This window comes from Pyrgilauda ruficollis, unplaced genomic scaffold (genome assembly GCF_017590135.1).
Source record: "Pyrgilauda ruficollis isolate IOZ18807 unplaced genomic scaffold, ASM1759013v1 scaffold134, whole genome shotgun sequence".
Taxonomy (NCBI): domain Eukaryota; kingdom Metazoa; phylum Chordata; class Aves; order Passeriformes; family Passeridae; genus Pyrgilauda; species Pyrgilauda ruficollis.
Genome location: NW_024511877.1, coordinates 80,669 through 102,054, shown reverse-complemented (window position 1 = coordinate 102,054; position 21,386 = coordinate 80,669). Strand labels below are relative to the sequence as shown.

The 21,386-nt window shown below is 46.7% G+C and overlaps 2 protein-coding genes across 3 annotated transcripts; one reads left to right on the top strand and one right to left on the bottom strand.

Moving 5' to 3' along the window:
- Positions 1 to 726: 726 nt before the first annotated feature.
- GTF2E2 (general transcription factor IIE subunit 2) lies at positions 727 to 21,319 on the bottom strand. 2 transcript variants are annotated; one of them, XM_041459376.1, is made up of 8 exons: positions 21,269 to 21,319; positions 20,552 to 20,718; positions 10,733 to 10,824; positions 10,223 to 10,330; positions 9,504 to 9,686; positions 8,974 to 9,067; positions 2,223 to 2,338; positions 727 to 1,587 (listed from the first exon to the last, which is right to left on the bottom strand). In XM_041459376.1, exons 2-8 carry the CDS (start codon positions 20,712 to 20,714, stop codon positions 1,468 to 1,470), a joined length of 876 nt encoding a protein of 291 aa, XP_041315310.1. In that variant the 5' UTR covers positions 20,715 to 20,718; positions 21,269 to 21,319; the 3' UTR covers positions 727 to 1,467. The 2 variants fall into 2 exon arrangements, with proteins under 2 accessions (XP_041315310.1, XP_041315311.1); XM_041459377.1 differs by lacking the exon at positions 21,269 to 21,319 and adding an exon at positions 21,069 to 21,208.
- On the top strand, positions 12,406 to 16,306 carry SMIM18 (small integral membrane protein 18). The gene is made up of 2 exons (XM_041459378.1): positions 12,406 to 12,537; positions 15,965 to 16,306. The coding sequence occupies exon 2, from the start codon at positions 16,010 to 16,012 to the stop codon at positions 16,304 to 16,306; it is 297 nt and encodes a 98-aa protein (XP_041315312.1). The 5' UTR covers positions 12,406 to 12,537; positions 15,965 to 16,009.
- Positions 21,320 to 21,386: the final 67 nt, after the last annotated feature.

The following is a 21,386-nucleotide window of genomic DNA, read 5'->3' as shown; positions in this document are numbered from 1 at the left end:
CTTTTTTTTTTATATATATATATATTTAAAAAGCATGAAATATATATATATATGTGTTAAAAAATAATAGAAGAAACCTCCTAAGAGCATTTGGCAGCTCCTCAAACAGGGCTGACAAGTGCAAGGCTGGAAGCACTGCCTGTTTCTCAGAAGAGCAGCCTTTCAAACCAGGAGGATAAACGCTGCACTTACAGAAGCATATTTCCCCAAGCTGACAGAAAACTCGTTCAGTGCCACAGCAACAAAGCCTCATTCTTCATCTGCTCACGTGTCCGCATCCGACGGCCTCTGCTCCGACCCCGGCTGCATCAAGCAAGACAGCAGCCCGAGCTGATGTGCCCTCGGTGGGGAGCTGCAGGCACCTCTTTTATCTCTGATCCTAACCCTGGAAGAACACAGAAACGGCTCCTCTCCTGCAGCGCCCTGAAAACAGGATCAGCATTGACCGGCTCTGGTTCGGAACATAAAAATAAGTTGTGGAGAGGACGCGATTTGGCCACGTTCCACGTAAGGCTGTGCTGCACAGAACACCAGGGAGCTTGCATTTAAGGTGGTTCCTCCCCTCTCCCCAGGCATCATTAAAAAGATGACAGCGTTAGCCTAGAACAGCAAGTCAATGAGAGGATAAAAATATAGCAAAGATTGCTTTACCTCCATGAAAAGGAAAACGCAACAAGCACAAAAGTTGCCGATTCTCTCGTTCTTTAAGGAAGCAACACTGGAAACCTGCGTTGTAAATTTATTACTTAAAAGAAAAAAATAACAACTTCAGTATTACACCGTCGTTTTATTTCCCTCCTGTGCACAGAGCAGAAGGTGCAACACACTTGTATCCACAACAGTGAGGAGACATCGCCGAGAGCAATTCCTAATTAACAATAGGAAGCTCTGGCTGCACCCCATCCCACAGCCTGCTGGGATTTCGGGAGCAGGGGGTTTTCTGAGTTTGAGTCTCAGATATCACCGCTTTTCAGTAAAGCTCAGTCCCATGGCAAGGAAGAAGCATACAAACCGTGGGTGTATTTGACTGTGAAAGAAACTTCGCCTGCAGTGATTTTAGGAAAATGTTTTCCTGAAACAGGTAAAACAAATGCTGTCTTCAATCCCTCTAGAAAGCCCCTTGTAAGTAATTCCAGGTAAATACCCATTAAGCAATGTAAAAGCAGAGTTAAGCACTGAGCAGGAATTCCTGCATTACATGCTGAGCACCATTTATCACCCTATGCCAACAGGCAACTAGTGAGAACCTCTTACTCAAAGACACGTTTCCCATTAGCTAATTAAATTAACCTCTAAATTTAGTAGCTCATACTTGCTCTTAAACTGACCTGTTTCACCTCGGCACTTGCTGGGGTGGGGGAAACACATCACATTATTATATACAGTCAGTCCTTGTGTGAGCAGACACCGAGCCCCAGCAGCAGAAAGCCCGTCTAGAAACGCGCGTTTGCTCCAGAATTCAACCGCTCACTGCTTGCCAGGAACCACATCAGAGTAATCTTTTAATACTCCAACCAAGTGGTCATTGTGAGTCTTAAACCGGCGTTTCTTCTGAGAAGCAGGTTTCTTCCTCCTCTGAATGGGAGCCTGCAAGAAGAAACAAACAGGACTCAGAAGATGTGTGACATCTGACCTGACGTGCGACACCGCTGCTGAGAAGGATGAGCTCTGCCAGAACCAGGGGTGGGCAGGGAAGGGAAGTGCTGGCTCCTGGAGAAGCAACAGCATCCAATTCCAATGCAGGCAGGAGGATGACCCTGGGGACAGAGCAGAGCCACGATATCCCAGGCACAGTAGTAAAGCTGGCATTCTTAAGTGTGGCTACAGAAGCAGGTACATGTCCCACAGTTCTGTCTGCAATCCCATCAGGACTTCAAAGCTGTTCAGCAGAAAAGTTAAACCCTCCCCACCTTCCTCCCAAAATACTACTCCTCTAGATGCATTGTACAGCTTCAAGCAGAATCTTCCACTGTGGAGCTCACGGGGATTCCTGGAGTTTGCCCTCCCTTTGATGCTGCTCGGATTAATTACACCGGCTCTAACGAGTCAAAAAAAAACACTGACTGCTGGCTGCAGCACTTGGTTTTTTCAGTTTTTAACACTGGTCACAGTCCCCCAAGCTCCACAAAGCTGTGCATAGGCTCACCAACACGTTTTGGAATTAACTGAGGGATCAGGAAGGGGGGGATTTCCTAGGATGATCTATAGTTTCTATCTCTTACTATTTTCTTTGGTCCGGTTTCTTGCATGGAAGAAATACCCTGTCGTTTCAGATACTCTTCTATCTTCTCCTCATCCATAGAATCCACAGGAATGCTCCTCCACAGCTTCTGGAATTCTGAAACGACAAACCCGGTTTTATATCGCAGCGAGCAAACCCTGGGCAAAGACCCCCCCCCAAGGAAGGGAAGGAGAGAGACTTGATTTCCAACACTCAAACATTCTGGCACGTCAGTCTGTCACTGCCAGCAGGCACTCACTCAGCACAGCCTTCACCGCTCCAAACGCTGATGCACTGCCAAAAACACCCCAAACCCGAAAAGATGAAACTCCAACCAACAAAACAACAACAAAACACCCTCAAGCTAAACTGCACTCGAGCATCAGGAGCACCCGGAGGCAGCCTATGCTTTTCGTGTTTGTTTGCGGAGTCTCTTTTTGCCTGAGATCTCCAGAGCTGTGTAGGCTGTGAATGAGTTTCACAGATCCTGATGAAGGGCAATCACTAACCATAACTGGCAAGTTCATTTACACATCTTCAGCTGCCACCGACTTGGGAGACTCGTCATCCCATCGTCTAATTTACTGAAGGTTCAAGACATTTGCTTCAGCGGCTCTGAGCTCGTTTATCACCGCAATACGATCCACACCGTGCTCTACAGATAACAAAGTACTAAAATTCCTCCGGCGTTAAAAAGAAGAGAGACACCTTAAAAACCACAGCAGCAGGAAAACAGACAGAGACAGTAAGTCTTAATTAGAGCAGCTGCCATCTGCCTGCACACTTTCTGCCTCACGTAAAGTTTCAGAGAGCCTCTGGAATGCCTTCTCCAGGCAGCGGCTGGTACGATCCTACCTCCCTTCATTCCCCAGGCAGGGAGTTAAGATACATCCTGTCAGCAGGTCTGGCTAACAAACTATAAATAAAACACGAGGCACACATAGCAAGGCAAGAGTAAATTTTTCCTTTTATTTCCAGATATATTTAGTATACAGTTGTCAAAACAACCACAACCTCTGAATGCTTAAGGATCTGTCCTGTGCAGCAGGGGATGAGATGCTCCAGTGCCCGCTTGGCACCGGTATCCTGGCTCTGGGCACGCTGCAACCAAATGGGAGTGTACAAAACCAACCCACCCGGTTCCTGCCCTTGGAACGATTCCCTACCTAAAGCACCTTGTTTTTCTATGCAAATACGTGCTTCGAGTCTCAGGCGTTCCTCTTCTTCCTGTTGCCAACAGTAAGAGGCTGCCCCAGCTTTCCAGGAAACAAAGGAAAGGAATTTCACCAGTGAGGAATGACAGTGTTTGTTTTTGGTAATGCAGTGGTATTGAAGAGAACCAAAACCTGTCAAAACACCACGTTTGGTTACAGGGAGATAGCTCACAGCCTGCTTCTCACAGAGGCTATCCAGCACCCTGGGATCAGCGTGCACATCCCTTAATGCAAGGACTGACACTGCAGTCAAGACATTCTCCATCTGCTCATCCATTTTGAGGGGGTTTCCAGGCTTTCAGCGTAGCTGGCGGTGCCTGCTATCACAGCTCATCCCTCACCTCATCCCGCTGCAGCAGGTGGAGAGGGTTTGTCCTCTTATTTATAATATCCTGCTGCATACAAATGTGTCTCCTCATTAGAGTTCAGGATGTATGGATAAATACACCCTGGTGCAAAAAAAAAGGAAGCTGAGGGTAGGTGCTTAAGGTTAAACCGGTCTACATTCTTCTGGGGAACAGAAGTGAAAAATTAAACACTAGAAAATAAATGGTCAGCTCTTCAGGGATCAGCATGCACAGAAGTGCAGATCACAGTTAATATCTAACTACAGTGGTCTGCATTTCTTGTAGTGCCATGGTTATAACACCACTCCAGCTTCACGTCCACCTTTTAAACTCGGCCAAGAAATACAAATGGAACAGGCACCAAGATCCAAAACTGCAGAGCTAGAATGGACTTTACATACAGACAATTTAATCCACTAATTGGCCCCACCAGAGTCACCATATCATATTCTGCAACTCCATTTAAAAACTCCTCCGTAAATCAGGCTGCTTTCAGCACTACTGCTTTCATTGCTGTAATTGCAAAAGAAACTTCTCCTTATGCTGGGGCTCCATGTAGGGCTTTAAAATACTTCACTGCTCAGGAAAGAGGGAGTCACAACAACATGGAAAAACTCCCTATTGGAACTAAAAGTACAGGATAAAGGTGGAGAAGCAAAGGGAGCTGCCACCCTTCAGTGCATATGAGCTGTCTGCACTTGGTGTGTCATCTAGAAGGAAAGGGAGATCCATCCATCACCTCATCACAAAACTGACTCGGTGTAACACCAGACACCGGGCTAAGTGCAAGGTCTGAAGAAAGAGAGCAGCTGGATGGCTGGCATTGAACCATTTACACATTACCTGTCAGGTTTTCGAGTCTCCAAGGACTATGCCCCTATCAGCCAGGGAAAGTTTAGACCTTGGGAATACACTCTCTGAATTATTGTGACATCCTCTCTGAAATATGAGAACCTGTGGGAAAAGCTGCCAATAACTACAGCTCTGCAGAAACAACCATCTGCATTTGTAGCTGTGGCACTTCTGCACCTCAGGAAATACACCCTTGACCTGACACAGGGAAAGATTTTTCCTGGTTTCCTTGAGAAGAATCACAAGTGCTGGCCTTTGCTGTGTGTCTGAAGAGCAGACAACAGTGGCAGAAGGCAGCCCCTAGGGCAGGATTCAATACACCATTTTTCACCAGGTCTTTCTTTTCTCTGTGCACAGGGCACAAGGAGCTCAGTGCCGCTGTGAGGAGTGCCAGGGGATGGTTGGAGCAGGAGGCAGCCCCCATGCTGGCCTGCTCCAGCCAGCCATGGAGAACAGGCTGGGATGTACGCATTCCTGCGGTGCCTGCAGCCATTATGATGACAGAGCACATTCGATTTCCCTGTTCCGTGCTCTGTTCGCTGCTGGGTGATCTTGACACCGCCACAGCAGAGAAAAGGTGAGACTTGGCTCTCAGAGTCACTAAATTATTTTATCCATCAGCCAGAATGGAAGTGAAATGGCTGCAGGAGGATGAAAAGACAGCAAGGCTTCACCTGACCGCAGCAGGCCGTGCTCAGGCAAGCTGACAATCTCTACACGGCTTAGGCTGCTCTGACAAGACAGAGCCCAGAAAAAATCCCCAGGGGACAAATCTCCAGGAGTTTCTGGTCAAAGCCACAGAGGTGCTTTGAACCCTCATGGAGATTTGCATTTTTCACAGAGCTTTCAAGTCCTGATTCCAGTGCAGACCTTCCTGAGAAGAGGCAGAGAGCTGTGATCCCAGTACTGAGGCAAGTGTCATGAACAAATCCTATACACAATATCTTGAAGTCTGATCACTAAAACATGTTAACTCAGAAACTGGACAGAATCAACACTACTCACAGGCTGCTTTCTTGCTCCTCCAGAGAGCTAAATTCTGGTCTGTTGAGTACTGAGAGGAGGAAATGAGAGCAGGAGCTGGTGAAAAGCCAGTTTAATGTTTGCTGACATCTCCAGCAACATGCAGTCAAAACTCAGAACAATGAGCTCTGACCAGCAGGAACCAACCCAGAGCTAAGCAGAGGGCAGCATAACAAAGATTTTGCAGACACCTTCTCTCTCTGAAACACCCAAGGGGTAAGGGATGCACAGTTACCTTGATTTCACAGCATCACGAGGTGCCTCATAGATGAAAACAATTTGCACTGACATTCCCTGAGTGATTATACTCTAACACACTTCCTTTCTGTAAATGCTTACATTTGGGGAATGAAGTCATGGGTAAATGACTGCCTGGTGACTTTGGAGAGGCTTATCCAGCACTTCTGACTGCCTCACCTGCTCTTGCAGAAAGGTTGAGATGGTTGTGGAGATAAACTGATACATCACACAGGTAATAAAATCTGCCAGAGATTAAAAACAGCTTAAAAATCCTCAGTGAGCCAAGCCAAAAGCTGAGCAAAGGACAAAACCAGACAATAATAGTGCAGAAGGGAAGAAACAACAGTCCTAACAGTCCCAGGGAAAGCAGCACTGGATTTATACCAGAAGGAAAAGGTGCTTGATGCTAAATCTGTGCTGTCCCTGGAGCACCACAGGTGTAAGTCAGCACTGATCCCAAGCAGTTCTTACAGTGTTTAATTTAAGAAGCTTTGGCCATTCTCTAAAGCCCTTCAAAGGCTTGGGAAGAATTTAAAAATAATTAAATAGCCGAATTTTTCAGCAAAAGAATCCTTCCTATAGTGCATTCAGCTGGGGAAGATACCATCTCCAGCAGTTAGGCAATCCAACTGGCCTTTCAGCATTCAGCACAGGGGTGAAAGCCTTGTTCACATGCAAAGTGCTTCCCCCCCAGCACAAAAAAGCAGCGCTTGGCTGAAGCACCTGAAATCTGGCCCTGCTTTTATAAACGCTTTCAGCTCCACACCACTGACAGTAGATTAATTAGGCAGGAAGTCCAGAAGGAACACATGCAATCTGAACCTTCCTCGGCTAATCACATAAAAGGAAGAACAAAAGCCGTTCCTTACTGCTAAAACCCTCTCCAGTACCCTTGAGATCACGATATATAGGCAGCGCTCCGTTGCTGCGATACATTGGGATTTATTTTCACAGGGGGAGAAAGAAAAGCTTGTTCAGCCCTCAAGGGCAGAGGCAGGCACTGCCAGAAAGGAGGTCCTCCAGGCAGAGAGCTCCAAATTGCCCTGGCTCAGGCAGCAGTGGGAGAGGACACCCGACTCTTCAAGGCTATCACCCTCAGCCAACACATGTTCTGAGCTGGGATGTCATCCGGCACCGAGGAGCACAGAGCCCTTATTTCTGAGGATAAACACGAAACTAGAAACATATTTTGAACTGTCATCGGCTGCTAGATCAAAGAGCCTGCCAACACTTCAAGGCTTATTTTGCAGCCTTTTTTAAAAAAAAAACTTCATTTTAACGTTGCCAGAGATAATGAGCTGCGGTAGCATTGCTAAGGCAGAGACGTGTCACAGCTCGTCCTGTGCACAGACATTGTGCCAGTGACTCCCTAAGAGACACCCTTCTGCTGCTCTGGAAAGAATCCTACAGCAAAGCTGCTCGGGAAGGATGGGTTTCCTTCGTCACAGGATAACAGGCTTGGAAAAAGGACCTGCTCCAGCTGCAGGGAGTGAGTGAATCTACTCAGGGATGTTTCCAGCACTGTGGCATACGCAGGTGGATCATAATATTGACAAAAGAGAAAATATTCTTGCCCCCTCTCAGAACAAAGCATCAAAAGGAAAACCAAAACCAGCGGGAACTGAGCAACAACAAAACATCACTTCTGGCTCGGATGGGAAGCTGCTGCCACCTGCGGATAAAAGGAAGCAGAGCCACCTTGAACTACAAACGCTGGATCCCTTCAGGACACACACTGCAGGCTGAAATGCCTTCCTTCAGCAGGAGACCAGGCGTTTTAAAGGGGCTTTTTAACCTCGTCCTGCCTCTGGCAGCAACAGCTCGCATTGCTTGCTCATCACGGGTGTGCTACAACACATCTTGTGTAAGAGGAGCCCGGGATTCATCCTGGCTGCCTGATGCCTCTGTCTACATCTTAACAAAATGGGCTCTGTTATGAAATTTCACAGCTAATCCTGGAGTTATTACAAGCTAATAGCAACGGGGTAGAGACCTCCCTCTGATAACTCTTTTAGTATGGTGGGGTTCCTGTTATCTGGAAAGAATTGCACAAGAAAAAACATTCATTTAGCAACACGACTATGATATAACCAGTGGCTAAAACTTAAAAGCTCTGTCTCAAAAGTTACAGCAAGAGCACTGATTTCTAAATGTTTTGGCCATGTTCAGGCCCCCAAAAACTGTGGGCTGATGGACTGAAGAGCCACTACCTCAACAGAAGGACAGGGTTCATGGTAAACTCCTAACCATTTGGAAATCAGAAATTCCCCAGTGAATCCATTCTGCATTTTGCATATAGTTTCACTGCCCCTACCAAGAAATGACAGAAGGCATAGTTTAAAAAGAAATTCACTTCAATCTTTTGGGATATTTTCATATTTTTAAATGCTGTAGATGTCACCTCTACTTAATCACTTTTGTGAAACAAAGTTATTATTACTGAGATTACAAGTGTGTACTCTCAGTACATAACCAATAGCTAATGATACACATCTTCAGTTGCTAAATTGTTTTGGAAATTAAGATTCCCTTGGAGGCAGGCAAGGAAGAAAGACCTTTATGCATCCTCCTGTGGTCCTTTAAGTAGAGCAGTTCAAATTTGTATCACAACTCTTTTTTTTTACCATACATAATGTGATGCTGTGTGATGCAATGGCTTTATGTGTCATGTTACAAGAACAATACATTAAAAAAAGAAAGTGTTCAGTGTCACTGAGTCATTCAAAATAAGATCTTCTGACACAGACTGCCTTCCCCTTTCTGCATTTACAGACACCTGAAGTTGGCATTTATGTCCTTACTGGAACACACCCTGATTTCTGTAATTGATTTCTGTGCATAAAATGGCACCAGAGGATTTTACCACTATTTGTGGCACAGCAAACACGCTGAATTTGTGAAGCCCCAAATCCACTCCAGCCCTGGGCAGCAGCACTGCCCCAGGTCTGTGCTCTCCTCCTAGTTGTTTTCATTACATCCCAAAAAAACTGCTCTACCTGAAGGCTGCTTATACACAGAGGTGCTTAAGGTGAATTCAGATCAACTGTCATGGAGACCCACGTGAAACAACACCTACCTTCGTCCACAGCAAAGTGACAGCTCTTGTCGTTGTAGAAAAGAATTTTCTTCTTATCAGGGCGATTAACGAAGATGATCTGGTCCCCTAAAGCCTCAAAAACAAATGCAAAACAACAGCTCAAAATCACTTCGTTTCCAAGGTGAAGGTCTCCAACTCCAACAGAGCCAGACCTTGTGCTAACAAAAGCAACAACAAACCGGAGAAGCTGCAAAGTAACTGGCCATGAAACACATGGCTACACTAATAAATCAAAAATGAGATTCAGAGGACTGAGGTCAAGGTGTGAAAGCAGAACTAAATGCCTCAGTTGGAATGTGGGAGATCAGGAGTCTTTTGTCTGAGAGCTGTGCTGAGACACCAGGGCAAATCTGAACATCAGGATGAAATACAGAGAAGGCCACAACATCAGATCTGCTGAAATGGCTTCTGAGTTATCAGAAGAACAGAAACGGCTCATGAGAAAACTCTTAGTGCCTCTCTCTTCTCTCTGAGAAGTGAAAGCTGAACTGCAGCCAGGTGTTCCTCACCTTTATGGCTTTCTGTGCATTGGGCAGCCCTTCCTCGATGTCTTCCAGAAGGATTCCTCCCAGCCCTCGCTGGTCGTGCTTGTCCAGGAGCCTGAGCAGAGCCTTTTTGTCTTTCAAGTTGTACTTGGGTTTGAAGGCATACTTCCCATCCACAACTTCTATTTTCGGGTTGTTGACTAGAGCCTGTAACAGGGACAGAAATCTCAAGCCCTGAAACAGTGCAGACACTTACTACTCTCTTCCTGCTGTGCTTTTGAGCACATGAACCACACGTTACAGCTGCCAGGATGGAGCTTTGAGTTTAAACAGATTCTAAATCCTTGGATCCTAGACCCACCAGCCTAGGCATAACTCACCACAACACAGAGCACCTCTAAGAGAGAAGGGACTCAACTTTGGTGCTGCAGGGTATTTGTTTACCTTTTCTCATCTAGCAAAAGCTCAGTGATTATTTTATATACGCTTCTTGGGAGGAGCTCTTCCATTCCATTCTGATATTCTGGTTCATTGTGGAAGATGCCTGGAGCTACCTTTTGAAAGACTTCAGTAAAGTCAAGTTTTCCCCACAACCAACACTGTAGTGCTGCCATCAAGGAATGTTACAGTCTGACTGAGTAGTTTCTTGAAGGAGGGATTACATACTGAATAATTTAACAAATGTGTGTAATCCAGGTTTCTCAGAATTCCTTAATGGAAATCTGAACATGTGTTTTCTTTACCTCGCTCATTAACCATTGTTTCTGCTTGAGTCCAATATCTAAATGCTGTGTTTCATCCAGTATCTCCTCCAGGGTTAATGGATGTGTATCACCACGCTGGTGCCGGGTCTGAAAAAGCAAACAGGATCTCTTACAGTTCTGTACTCACTTTATTCAGCAACTCAGGCACCAAAAAGTAACTGAGATTGGCGCCAAATTACACTTTATATTGATCACTAGCCCATGAATCCCAAAACCTGACAGCATCTTGAAATTCCTGCAAATAAACCCCATTATCTTGGTGGTAAAGTGACCTGGGATAATCAGGAACAACTGTTATTGTTATGGAACAATATGCTGACAATTTCATTTACTGAAGCACTTAGAATTTAACAAGCAGTTTCTTGAAATTCTCAGTCTTGCAGTAAAAGAATTTCAGAGGTTGAAACATTCAGCATTTTCCAGCTACTACAAGACAAGAAATAATTTAAGTATTTAAAACCAGTGTTATTTTACACCAAAACACCATACCTTCATATAATTCACTATTTTAGCAAGGACTCCAAACTTGTAGCCAGAGCCCCCTGAAAGGGCTTTCAAGTTAAATGATCCATTGCTGTGATCTACAAAGAAAGAAAACGAACAATTAGAGGGTGCTTTGATAGCTTCCTGTTGGCTCTGAGCTCCATCACGTTCTCCCTCTGCTTCCAGCAGCTTTTGAATCGACAGCTGTGGACAGAAACAGGAGTGGCAGAAGCAGCCACCCTCAGGTGAGCCCTTGCACACATCTTGATCCATACCCAGGGACTCAGAGGACACAGCTCTGGAACATTTCTGAGCAGAACTCCACAAATAAAAAGTTAAGAAAGCAGCAAGTGGCTGCAGAGTTCCTGCCGCAAGAGAACACGTTTAATTTGGTGGCTTAACATCCCATAATCATTTACACTACTTGAATCCACGCTGAAATAATGCACTGCACTTGCTCCACCAATCTCTTCCTGCTGCTGAGACGGGGGCACAAAGCTTCCCTTCTTCCCCAAAGGCACTCAGTGGTTACACAGCAGGTAAAGGAAGGCTGTGATTTTTTTTTAAAAATTATTGTTTCAAGTAGCTCCAGTGGAGAATTTATTAAACAGAGCCATACAAATGCAAACCAATTCAACCTGGTGTGTTGCACCACTGGAACAATAACTCAGAACCCTCTCTGTTGTCAACTCTGGCTGGCTTTATCATGAGGTTTGCTATCATTTTGTTTCAAAAGTTCTTGCAGGGTTGTTAATGACCACTTCTCTTAGCACAGCACATTGAACACAAATATCCACAAACCACTATCACAAGCCACAGGCTCATTACCAGCACAACATTGCTCAAAACCTAATGGCAACAGTTTTCTGGAATTTTAGCTACTCCAGAAAAAGAGCACCATCTCTTTGTCACCATGGGGATTGTTTAATCCTCTGGTGATTTCTAAGCACTTCTGACAGGACAACAGTTATCTCAGAGATACGGAGCTCCTATTGTTTCTGTGGAAAAATCAGTGAAGCAAGAGAAAAGAAGAGAATTGTGAAGCTGTTACATTACATCATTTTAAAGGCTTTTACACAGCACAACGATTCTAAAATTAACACATAAATATCAGTGTAACTCCAGCTACAGAAGAATATTTTATTCTGGTTACTAAGTTAAAAGCAGGAAAATCAAAAGCCAGCTCCCCCTGAAGATGTGGCCCGTAGGGATTTACCCCTACAGGATTCCCTTTTAAGATTAAAAATTAATGTCCATGTAGGACATTTTATAAATAAATAGAAAAATCATAGATGTAATGAGAGGTCTGAAGTGACCAAAATAAATTCAGAGGTACAACAAACAGCTAAGACAACTTATCACGTTTTTGTTCTCTCAGATTTGAACTGAATCAGGAAGATTATCTGGTTTAATCTGCCTGCTTGCTGCAGCCCATGACAAGAGAATCTAACCACACGGTGAGGCTGGAAATCTGCAGATCCTAACACTTCAAACGTCACGGTTTGACGGCTGATCCCAGCACAAAGCAGAGCGGGGTCGCGGCCAACGAGCACGCTCCTCTGCTAACCAGCTCATCCCACCCCAAAAAACAACAACAGCGAGGCGTTCGCTTCTCATTCCAGACAGTCAGAGTCACACTTATGAATGATTTACTCCTGGGGTTGAGGGCTCGATGCAAATGAGCACAAAGGAAGTTGTCAGCAGCATCGTGCTCTGGCCAATGGAAGGAAAGCTCCATCTTAGCTGTGCCATAGGCTGCACTAAAAAAAGGGACCAGAACGGCGCTCTCTCAGCATCCTTTCACACAAGAGGTAGGTGTGTATCATTTTATAACATTCTCTGAGGTTTATCTTGATTACTGAAAGAAAATATGCCTGTAAGCTGAGAACCTGTAAAAGCTTCTTGGAATCAGAATGATTTTTCTCTGGGCTGAGCAGGGTTTATCCCGCTGAAGGCGGAGGAGCTTGTCTTGCACGATCAGACGAGCACTTTCACCATCTGTGCACTAATGGAAAATTGATGACCACTCCATCTTACAGCAGAGCTAACACAACAAGCCAAGATTCAGTAAACAAAATGGATTTCGTCCTTACAGGGGAGGTGGCTGGTTTCCTGCAGCCTCACGCTCCTGGTGATTGATTCTATGTGTTTTCACAGAAATGACAGCGAAAGGGTTTTCCTTAAAACAAAGACAGCTCCAGCTGAAATGTGAGCAGCGTTACCTCCCAGGGGGTATTCCGTAAATTAGGCTGCCTAAAAGAGATCTGTGTGTGTGTGGGGGGGGGAGAAACCTGTTCTAGAAACATGGTATACACTGGGCAGGGAGAAAATCCCTCTGCCTAGCTGTTCCCTTTGGAAACACTGGAGCAGCCATGGATACAAGGCAAACAGCCGGGTTAGAAGGCACCTGAGATTTGTAAATGCTTTTACCCCGAGATGCCTGCTCAGTGCTTTCTTAACCAGGGCTTCCTCAGGGCTGCATTAAAAGGATTTTCTGCCAGTCATTTCCCTCTGCTCCATGAATACGATTTCAAATAAAGCTGCTCCTCTGCAGTGCCCAAAGATGCTAATGCTTTTAAATTAAAACCTAGTACATTAAATATTTAACTCATTGCATTTTGGATACGTACAACTGCTGACTTGATTGCAAATCAGATTGGCTGATGATACGAATCTGACCTGTGCCGTTACAAAACAAGTAAAACTGCAGGAAACCAGCCCATTTTTGACAGCTTTCAAGGACACTAACCTCATTAGTGCTGTTTTAATTCTGAACAGTCAGCAACAGCTACCTCAGCCTCGTATTTCAATAATTACAAAGAGCAGCTGATCTTTATCTGCCTCTCCCTGTTCAAATCTAAGGAGATCATCATCCTCCTCTTCAAGGGGCATTAAATTCCACCTCCTGGCAAAAAGACAAACATCTCTCCACTGTGCAAACCGCTGCCCTATTGCTGGCTGTGGAGTGGGAAGGGAATGGCTGCCCTGATGGAGCTTTTGGAGTGGGGAGGGAATGGCTGTGGAGTGGGAAGGGAATGGCTGGGCAGTGGGGAGGGAATGGCTGTGGAGTGGGAAGGGAATGGCTGCCCTGATGGAACCTGTGGAGTCTGTGCAGTGGGAATGGGCTGGTTGTAGAGTGGGAAGGGAATGGCTGCCCTGATGGAGCCTGTGCAGTGGGGAGGGAATGGCTGCCCTGATGGAGCCTGTGCAGTGGGAAGGGAATGGCTGTGGGGTGGGAAGGGAATGGCTGCCCTGATGGAGCTTTTGGAGCAGGAAGGGAATGGCTGCTGCACCCTGCCGTGCTGCCAGCACAGCTCCTGCCTGGCCATTCCGTGCCCAAGTTGCTCCTCTCCTCTTGGGAGCAGAGCTACTGCCTTGGCAGAGAGCTGTGCTGGCAAAGGGTCCTGGCTACACGGAGCAGATCTGACCAATCCCTCCAGTGGCCACAGATCTCCATCACTTTGAGCAGTATAAATGAGAGAAACCCACCAAAAATTACTAAATTTTGCATCACAGAAACAGTCTGGTTTTGTGCCTGGTGTTTACAGAGCGAGCAAACTTACGTGTAACAGATTCCAACAAAACTCTCAGTCCTAGAAATCTGTTTACAAAGTTCAAAACAAAACTCCTTTCTTTCCCAAAGGTATCCTCTTGCCATTAAAACACACAATTAAATCCTGCTTATTTTAATTACTTCTCAAAGGGGACTCCAAATCCTTTTATTCAGCTCCCCCCTCTCCCTTTCTCTCATGGATTATTTTGAAATAAGTCTTCAAGTCACCCCTTCAAAAACCCTCATGACTTTTAGCCCCATAACAGGTTGGCTGAGTTTCCTTCCCACACCGTGACCAAATCCAACCACTCTCTTGAAGCCAGGACCTGACTCAAGCCAGGAGTATTTTTAGCTTGGATTTGCTCTGTAAACTTTTGTTTAAGGAAAAAAAAAAACCAAAACACCAACAATTTAATTAATCCGCTCCACCTCAGCCATACACTGTATATTCAATTTGTGTACTGAGCTACAGATTTAACAGAGGAAACAGTAAGTTACTGCAACTGCTCCAGTAAATGTCCGTGTGGAACGCTAATGCCAGGGACCTTCCCAACAACAAAGCTCTTTTTTTTCAATTTAAATCCATTGAAGATAAAAGGGTAAAGAACAAAATGTATAATATAATATTAGAACAATAAAAATCAGACATAGATCACAAGCTGGTTTGGCAGCACGATCCTGGTTTTCACCATATCCTTTTCTTTAGTAACTTCACAGAAATAAGGACAGGTGCTCAGACTGCTTTAGTAGACACCATCACCACCATGTTCCACCTAAAAACTCCCTATTTCCTCAAGGAAAGATGGAGACCTGCCTTGATCTCCTCCTCCCACACCCAGTTTTAAATTGCCTGAGGGATTCAAAGGTTATTACCACATCCTACAGCCACAGCAGATAACCAGAAGTTACGGCAGCTCCTTGGACAATTTTTATTGCATTAGACTATTGAGCAAAGGCAAGGTTTTCTGGAGTCAGCTTCTTCCTTCATCTCCCCCCACACCACAGAGCAGCCTCTTCCTCTGCTGGGTGCCAAGCCAGGCTCAGGCAGAGTTGAAAATAAGAAGTAAGAACTCCTCAGAAAGGGTTGGGTTTTCCTGGTTATCCACCTCAATGACTTACGGCACCACAAAGATTTCCAAACGCTCCCAGTGCCATCTGGGCAGCCAAATTTCTCCAGCACAAGCTATTCAGCAGTGGAAGAGCAGGGAATGAACAATCTGCCCTGCTGAAGTCCAGAGAGTTTTGCAGATGAACAAGTCTGTGCTGACAGGGAATTCCAAAATAACAAGGCATTTCACACCACACAAGTGGCAGCCCCAAGGCTGACGATGCACAGGTGGTGGAAACCAGGGCACACCTTGAAAATCTAGTTTGTAAGCTTTCTGTCTGTGCATATAATTGAAATAAAGAAGCAAAGCTCTCTCATTCCTGAATCACATACACCACATGATGCCTGCATGAACCAGACACTGCCAAAATAAATGTTCCAGGTCTGTCACAGACTTATACATCTGGAGTATAAGTCTGTGGATGATATTTTGGTGAGCAAATATGAGTATGCAACAATCCATGTTAGCAGAAACTTTGAGCATTTAGTCTGAATTTAAGTAGCTCCAATTTGTGATAAATACCACAGCGTGTCCTTGACTGACAGAGTCCTCAACAGCTTTGTTTTTGTGTTTCAGCTCCCAAATCTGTGCCAGTGAGCACACTCAGACAGCTCTTCAAGCATGGCAACCCTCAACAGCACCCACTGGAATGAGACTACTACATCCATTTCCCAGTATCTGGGCTTCCAAGTGCAAAAAATTTATCCTTTCCATGACAACTGGAACACTGCCTGCTTTGTCATCCTGATCATATTCATCTTCACTGTAGTTTCCCTGGTGGTGTTGGCTTTCCTGTATGAACTGCTGGACTGCTGCTGCTGCGTGAAAAACAAAACTGTGAAAGACTTGGAGAACGAGCCCAATCCCGTCAGAGCAATGCTGAACAGCTTCAGGAAGCGTGACACAGAGGTGGTGTAGGAAGCACGGAGCACCTGCACTTGGAGAACTTGGTCTGGCACTAGGAATGAAGCCTCCTGTACCTTACAAACGAGCAAGTCATGTGCTTTTTTCTTTTGGACTTAAATATCCACGGCGGCAATTTTATCTCTGGATGCGAGCTGGAATAATTGGCAAAGGCTTTCCAAGTGCTTAGCAGAAAGAAGTGTTATGGGAGGGAAGACAATTGTTGTTTTTAGATGAACTTTTGCTGTTTATATTGAGTGACTAGCATAGGATTTTGTCTACCTGACCCAACAAATGCTGCCTAACATGCATAAAACTGTGTTGCTTAACTGAAGAAAACATTTATAAAATGTCCAACAGTCTGATCATATTCAGCAGTGCTGTCCCACCGAGTCAATCACACAGGGACAGGACAGACAGACAAGGGGTAAGAAAAAAGTTGGGGCAGGAGGGTTGAATGGCAAGAGACCCTTCAGGCAGGAGAGGATTGGGGGCGTTCTAGCCTTTGGCAGCACTTTTTATTAGGGGTTTCTTGCTTTTAGAAGAGAGGGTGGTGGGAGGAAGACTAAGCCAACAAGGAATGTATTCCTAAAATGGTCTTTCCTAGCCCTCCTAAAAGGCTAGTTTGACCCTTTCTTCCCCTACTTTTCCAGTTCCAGGGAACTCTTCTCCCCTTAATTCATATGCAGTCTGGCCAACAGTTTCTGTGTGTTGACACCTGCATAACCCCCTACCTTCAGAATATGTGACCCTTCCCAAAAATCCTGCTGGGAATGATCAGGGACAATTCTCTGCCCCAAGGCCGCTGCTTCTGCGGCAACCACCACACTACATCTACCATCCCTACCCCAGACTTTCAAAGGCAAACTGGAACTGGTGGAGTTCTTGCCAAGAACGCAGGGAGATGGGCCACAGACCTCCCACACTGAAGAAGGGGATGGCACCCAGCCCAGGTGCAGCTTTCAGCACTTTGCACAAGAGAATCTCACTTGACTTATCTCACTTGACTTCACCTGCCTGCTGACACATCGCAGAGTTCACACCAGAGTTCACACTCACCCCTTGCCACAGAACTCTCACACCCCTGGCTCACCAGCCCTCTGTAGCTGGGCTGTGCCCTCGATTTTTAAAACCATTCAAGTTTTGCAGTTACAAACTAACAGTTGTCCAACAGTGTAGCCATCAGTAACTCCTGGCAAGTCCTTCACCCTCCTGAGCCCCCACAGAAATGTCCCAGAGCAAAGCTACATGTGGGACAAGTTATTTAACTGTATTAACCCCAGAAAACATTCCTGTCATGAAGGAAACGAAACACACCTCACAGTCCCTCCATGTCCAAAAACCCTTGGTGCTATGAATAGTACCTATAATGATCCCTTTTCTCACATATATCAAATCCCCATCTCAGGCTGAGCATGACTAAGCTCCAGAAGATCTGGACACAGTGGAAGACTTGCTAACTGACACGTGCTGCTCCTGGTTGAGGTGGAGTCACAAGGAGGAGACACCCAGGGCAGGATGAACTAGCAGAGCTAGTCCAGAGATTCACCTGGAAAAGCAAACTCCCCTCCTGCAGTCACAAATCCCCACAGACACACTTTTTACAGTGAAGTTTCCCGAGCAGAGAATGCTTCAAGCTCAAAATCAAAAGCACAAGTGATGGAAGCCAATGCCCTGAGTACGAGATCATTCAGGACCCACACTGAGATGTATGATGAAGACAATGCCAGTGGTGATAAGGATGGCACGTCACCTTCTGCTGTGTGACAGCATCAGACAGGATGCATGGAATTAAATCCTGTCTCTCTCCTAAAAGGAAATGCTCTGGACACTTGCAGCATTGCCACAAAATGCCCATCATGGCTGCACACAAGAGGGCAGTGCGTGCAGCATGCCATCCTCTGCTGCTCTGGCAACGCCTTCCTGAGAAGCACATGGAATGACATATGTTGGGACTCATCCCAGCTTTTTATTTCACAGGTCTACAAAGGGGAAGGGGTGTGGGCACAAGGAACAGAAGGAACAGAAGGAAAAGGTGTCCCCCTGCACAGTACCAGGGAAGACTCAGGATGATTCTTTCCCCTGAAAGAGCCCCTGAAGATTCTGGCTCTTGACAACTTTTGGCAGAGACCACTGAGACAAAGGTCTTAAGACCACAGCCACAATTTACTACTGATTAATAAAATGAAACAAACATATTTGATCCATTTCATTTATTTTCCAGTTCCCATTCTGAACCGAGTAAACCAGCTTTGAATTTTTTCAAATAACTTGTCGCAGCAACGACAGCAATGTCTGTGTAATAACCACTGTAGGAGCAGTGGGAAGCTCACAGCCAGACTCCACAGACAGGCCAGATTTAGCTGTGCAGTCTCACGAAGATCAGCACGGTCTCCATACCTCTCCTCCCCCAAAAAGTGCCAAGGGCAGGCTCTCTGAGCACAGAACCACGGAGTGAGGGAGGCACCACACACCCAGAGTTTACCAGTGCCAGCACACAAACACTGTGACTCCCTTTATCACCTCTGTGACCACTGCACGGTTTTTGCTTCTTTGGGGCGGTGGGACAGGGATTTCCCAACATCAGGCTTTCACTCCACCTCCTGTCTCTGACACCCACATATCCCCACAGGCATCTGCCAGTCTGGCAAGTGAAATAAAAAGCGGGTTTTGAGGCAGTAGATTTTGACTCTGCAGCATAAAAGTGCTGCAGAAAGCCTGGAACCTCTCTGGCACTGCCTGGAACGCAGCCAGCGGCATAAAAGATCAAGTTTATCTCCTCGGAGCCACACCGGGTCCCTGTTTGTAGAAGTGAATTGTCTGACAGCCACAAAAGCACTTAAAGAAACCCTCAGGCCACAGAAACAAACAAAACCTTCTTTATCTGCTCAAATCCTCCAGATCAGGCTCACGTTTGTACCCTCTGCCCTCCTCCTGACTCCCCATCCCTCCTTCCCAGCAAACCCCACTCGCCCCAGTGACGCAGCTTAGGATATTCCACGCAGAATTTTGTTTGATTTGGAGAGTGTCAAAAAGGGATGGATGGAAACCTGGCCTCCCTTGATTTATTTTAGAATGTCTAGCTGATACTTCATTTGGTGCCTGAGAAGCTGCAGACACATACCCAAACTCCCAACTCTTCCCCTGGGACAGAAGATGCTTCCCTCCTCCCAAGCTCCCTGATGTTTTTCTCTGTTGTTTCTCCTGGAGTTTAGGAGAGAGCCACGTGTGGTATTATTAAAAATATGAGCGTGGACTGAGTTTGCACAACAGGGTATTTTGTGGTTTAGTAACTCCTGGCATTTGATCTGACCTTTAAAGAGCACTTGAGAACTGCCACTGCTTTTGGAGCAAATCCTCTCCCCGGTGCTGCGCTTTCCACACACTCCCACTATTTTTGGTGCTGCTTTATTAACTTTTTATTTGATACTGAGAGACTCATTATCAGCGCCAGGGAAATGCCACAGCTCCTCAGTAAATCGGGCAGAAACCCCTGGAATGCCTGGTGCTCAGCAGCAAAGCTTAGCTCCCAGGTGAAACAAGGACAACTGCTAATTACAACAAACCAAACAAGATGCACCTGGCAAAATCCCTCTCAGGTATGAACACCCTCCAACTCACAGTCACCTAAATGTTTTAGGTGCTCTCTTGCCAGAAATAATCACTGAACAGGTTGGGAAGGAAGGGAGCCTAAAAATCATCCAGTTTCAACCCCCTGCCAGAGGGACATTGGGAAGGAAGGGAGCCTAAAAAACACCCAGTTCCAACCCCCTGCCCGAGGGACACCTTCCAAGCCCTATCCAACATGGCAAACACAGACAAAATGAATGGCACTGCCTGCCCACCAGAGGGACACCTTCCACATGACCAAGTTGCTCCAAGCCCTATCCAACATGGCAAACACAGACAAAATGAATGGCACTGCCTGCCCAGCAAGCACCGAAACTCAGAGTTCCCAAAAGCACACCCAGAGCACAGTTTCACATCAATAATTTTGGCAGCAGAGATTCCTCCAACAGAGCAACAGCAAAGGAGCCACGGGATGAGGCTTAACACACGTGCACAGCAGGGAATGGGTTTTTCACACTGCGCAAGTGACTTTCTTAACAAACATGGTAACTGAAGAGAATTAATGACAACAGCCACCAGCAAAACTCACAGATACAGCGTTATTCACATTAATAAACCACGGTTTAAGGGCAAACAGCGGCAAAGCAAAAAACAAACCAAGCAGCTGCTGGACAGGAGACTTCCACCCACCTGTGCTTTGTTTTGAGCTGGACGAGCCCCCTTGTTCTACCTTGGCCTTCTTCTTCTTGGAAGCAGAGGAGTCGGAGGAGAGCGCTGGGCGCTTCTCTACGGCCGGCGTGGAGAGGGCTCTCTTCTTGAACAGCTCCCGCTCCCTCAGCAAGCTAGGGTCCATGATTCTGCAGCGGGGGAGAAGGCGAGAAAAAGGCGTCACCGAGGGGTTCGGGAGGAGAAACAACTGCTTATCACGGAACAGGCCGAGCTCGTTGGGGTCCCACCAGCGAGTCCAGCTCGCATCCCCACACGGGACACGCCAAGGGCCCCAGTGCCAAGGGCCTGGCAGCGATGTCCAGACCGAGCTGTGGCAGGATTCTGCCGCCACCACATCCCTGGGGAGCAACGGGTTTCTTCTTCGCTCCTCCTTTTTTCCCCAGTACGGACTTCCAACAACACAGCCAAGGTGCCAGCGCGCTAGCGGAAGGAGTGTGAACGGGAATGCCGAACAGGGATAGGAGAGCCCCCGCTCCACCTCAACGAGGCACCTCACGGCCACCAGCAGCACGGAACAAAGTGGCAGCGCGGCCGGAAACCACCGGCCGGGGGCTGCCGGCGCCTCGCCGCCCTTAGACCCGCGGGCAGAGCGGGGTGGCCGCCCGCAGGTGCCCGTCTCCGCTCCCGTCCCCTCAGCGCTGCCCCCCGTCCCCTCAGGGCGGCCCCCGCCCGGCTCACCCGCGCGCCGCCGCCGCCTAGCGCGCCATGCCGCTCCCGGCAGCCCCCGCGCGCCACGCCCCGCCCCGGAAGCGGGCCGCCCGTCGCCATGGCAACGCGGCCCGGCCTGCCCGCCCTC

Bases quoted from the DNA above. Each gene is read 5' to 3' on its own strand.
- SMIM18 (XM_041459378.1), top strand. From the start codon at position 16,010: ATGGCAACCCTCAACAGCACCCACTGGAATGAGACTACTACATCCATT.
- GTF2E2 (XM_041459376.1), bottom strand. From the start codon at position 20,714: ATGGACCCTAGCTTGCTGAGGGAGCGGGAGCTGTTCAAGAAGAGAGCC. The intron at 9,687-10,222 runs GTAAAGAAAACA...TCCCTGTTACAG, and splicing joins AACAATGGTTAATGAGCGAG to GCTCTAGTCAACAACCCGAA. The intron at 2,339-8,973 runs GTAGGTGTTGTT...TTGTCGTTTCAG, and splicing joins TCACTTTGCTGTGGACGAAG to AATTCCAGAAGCTGTGGAGG.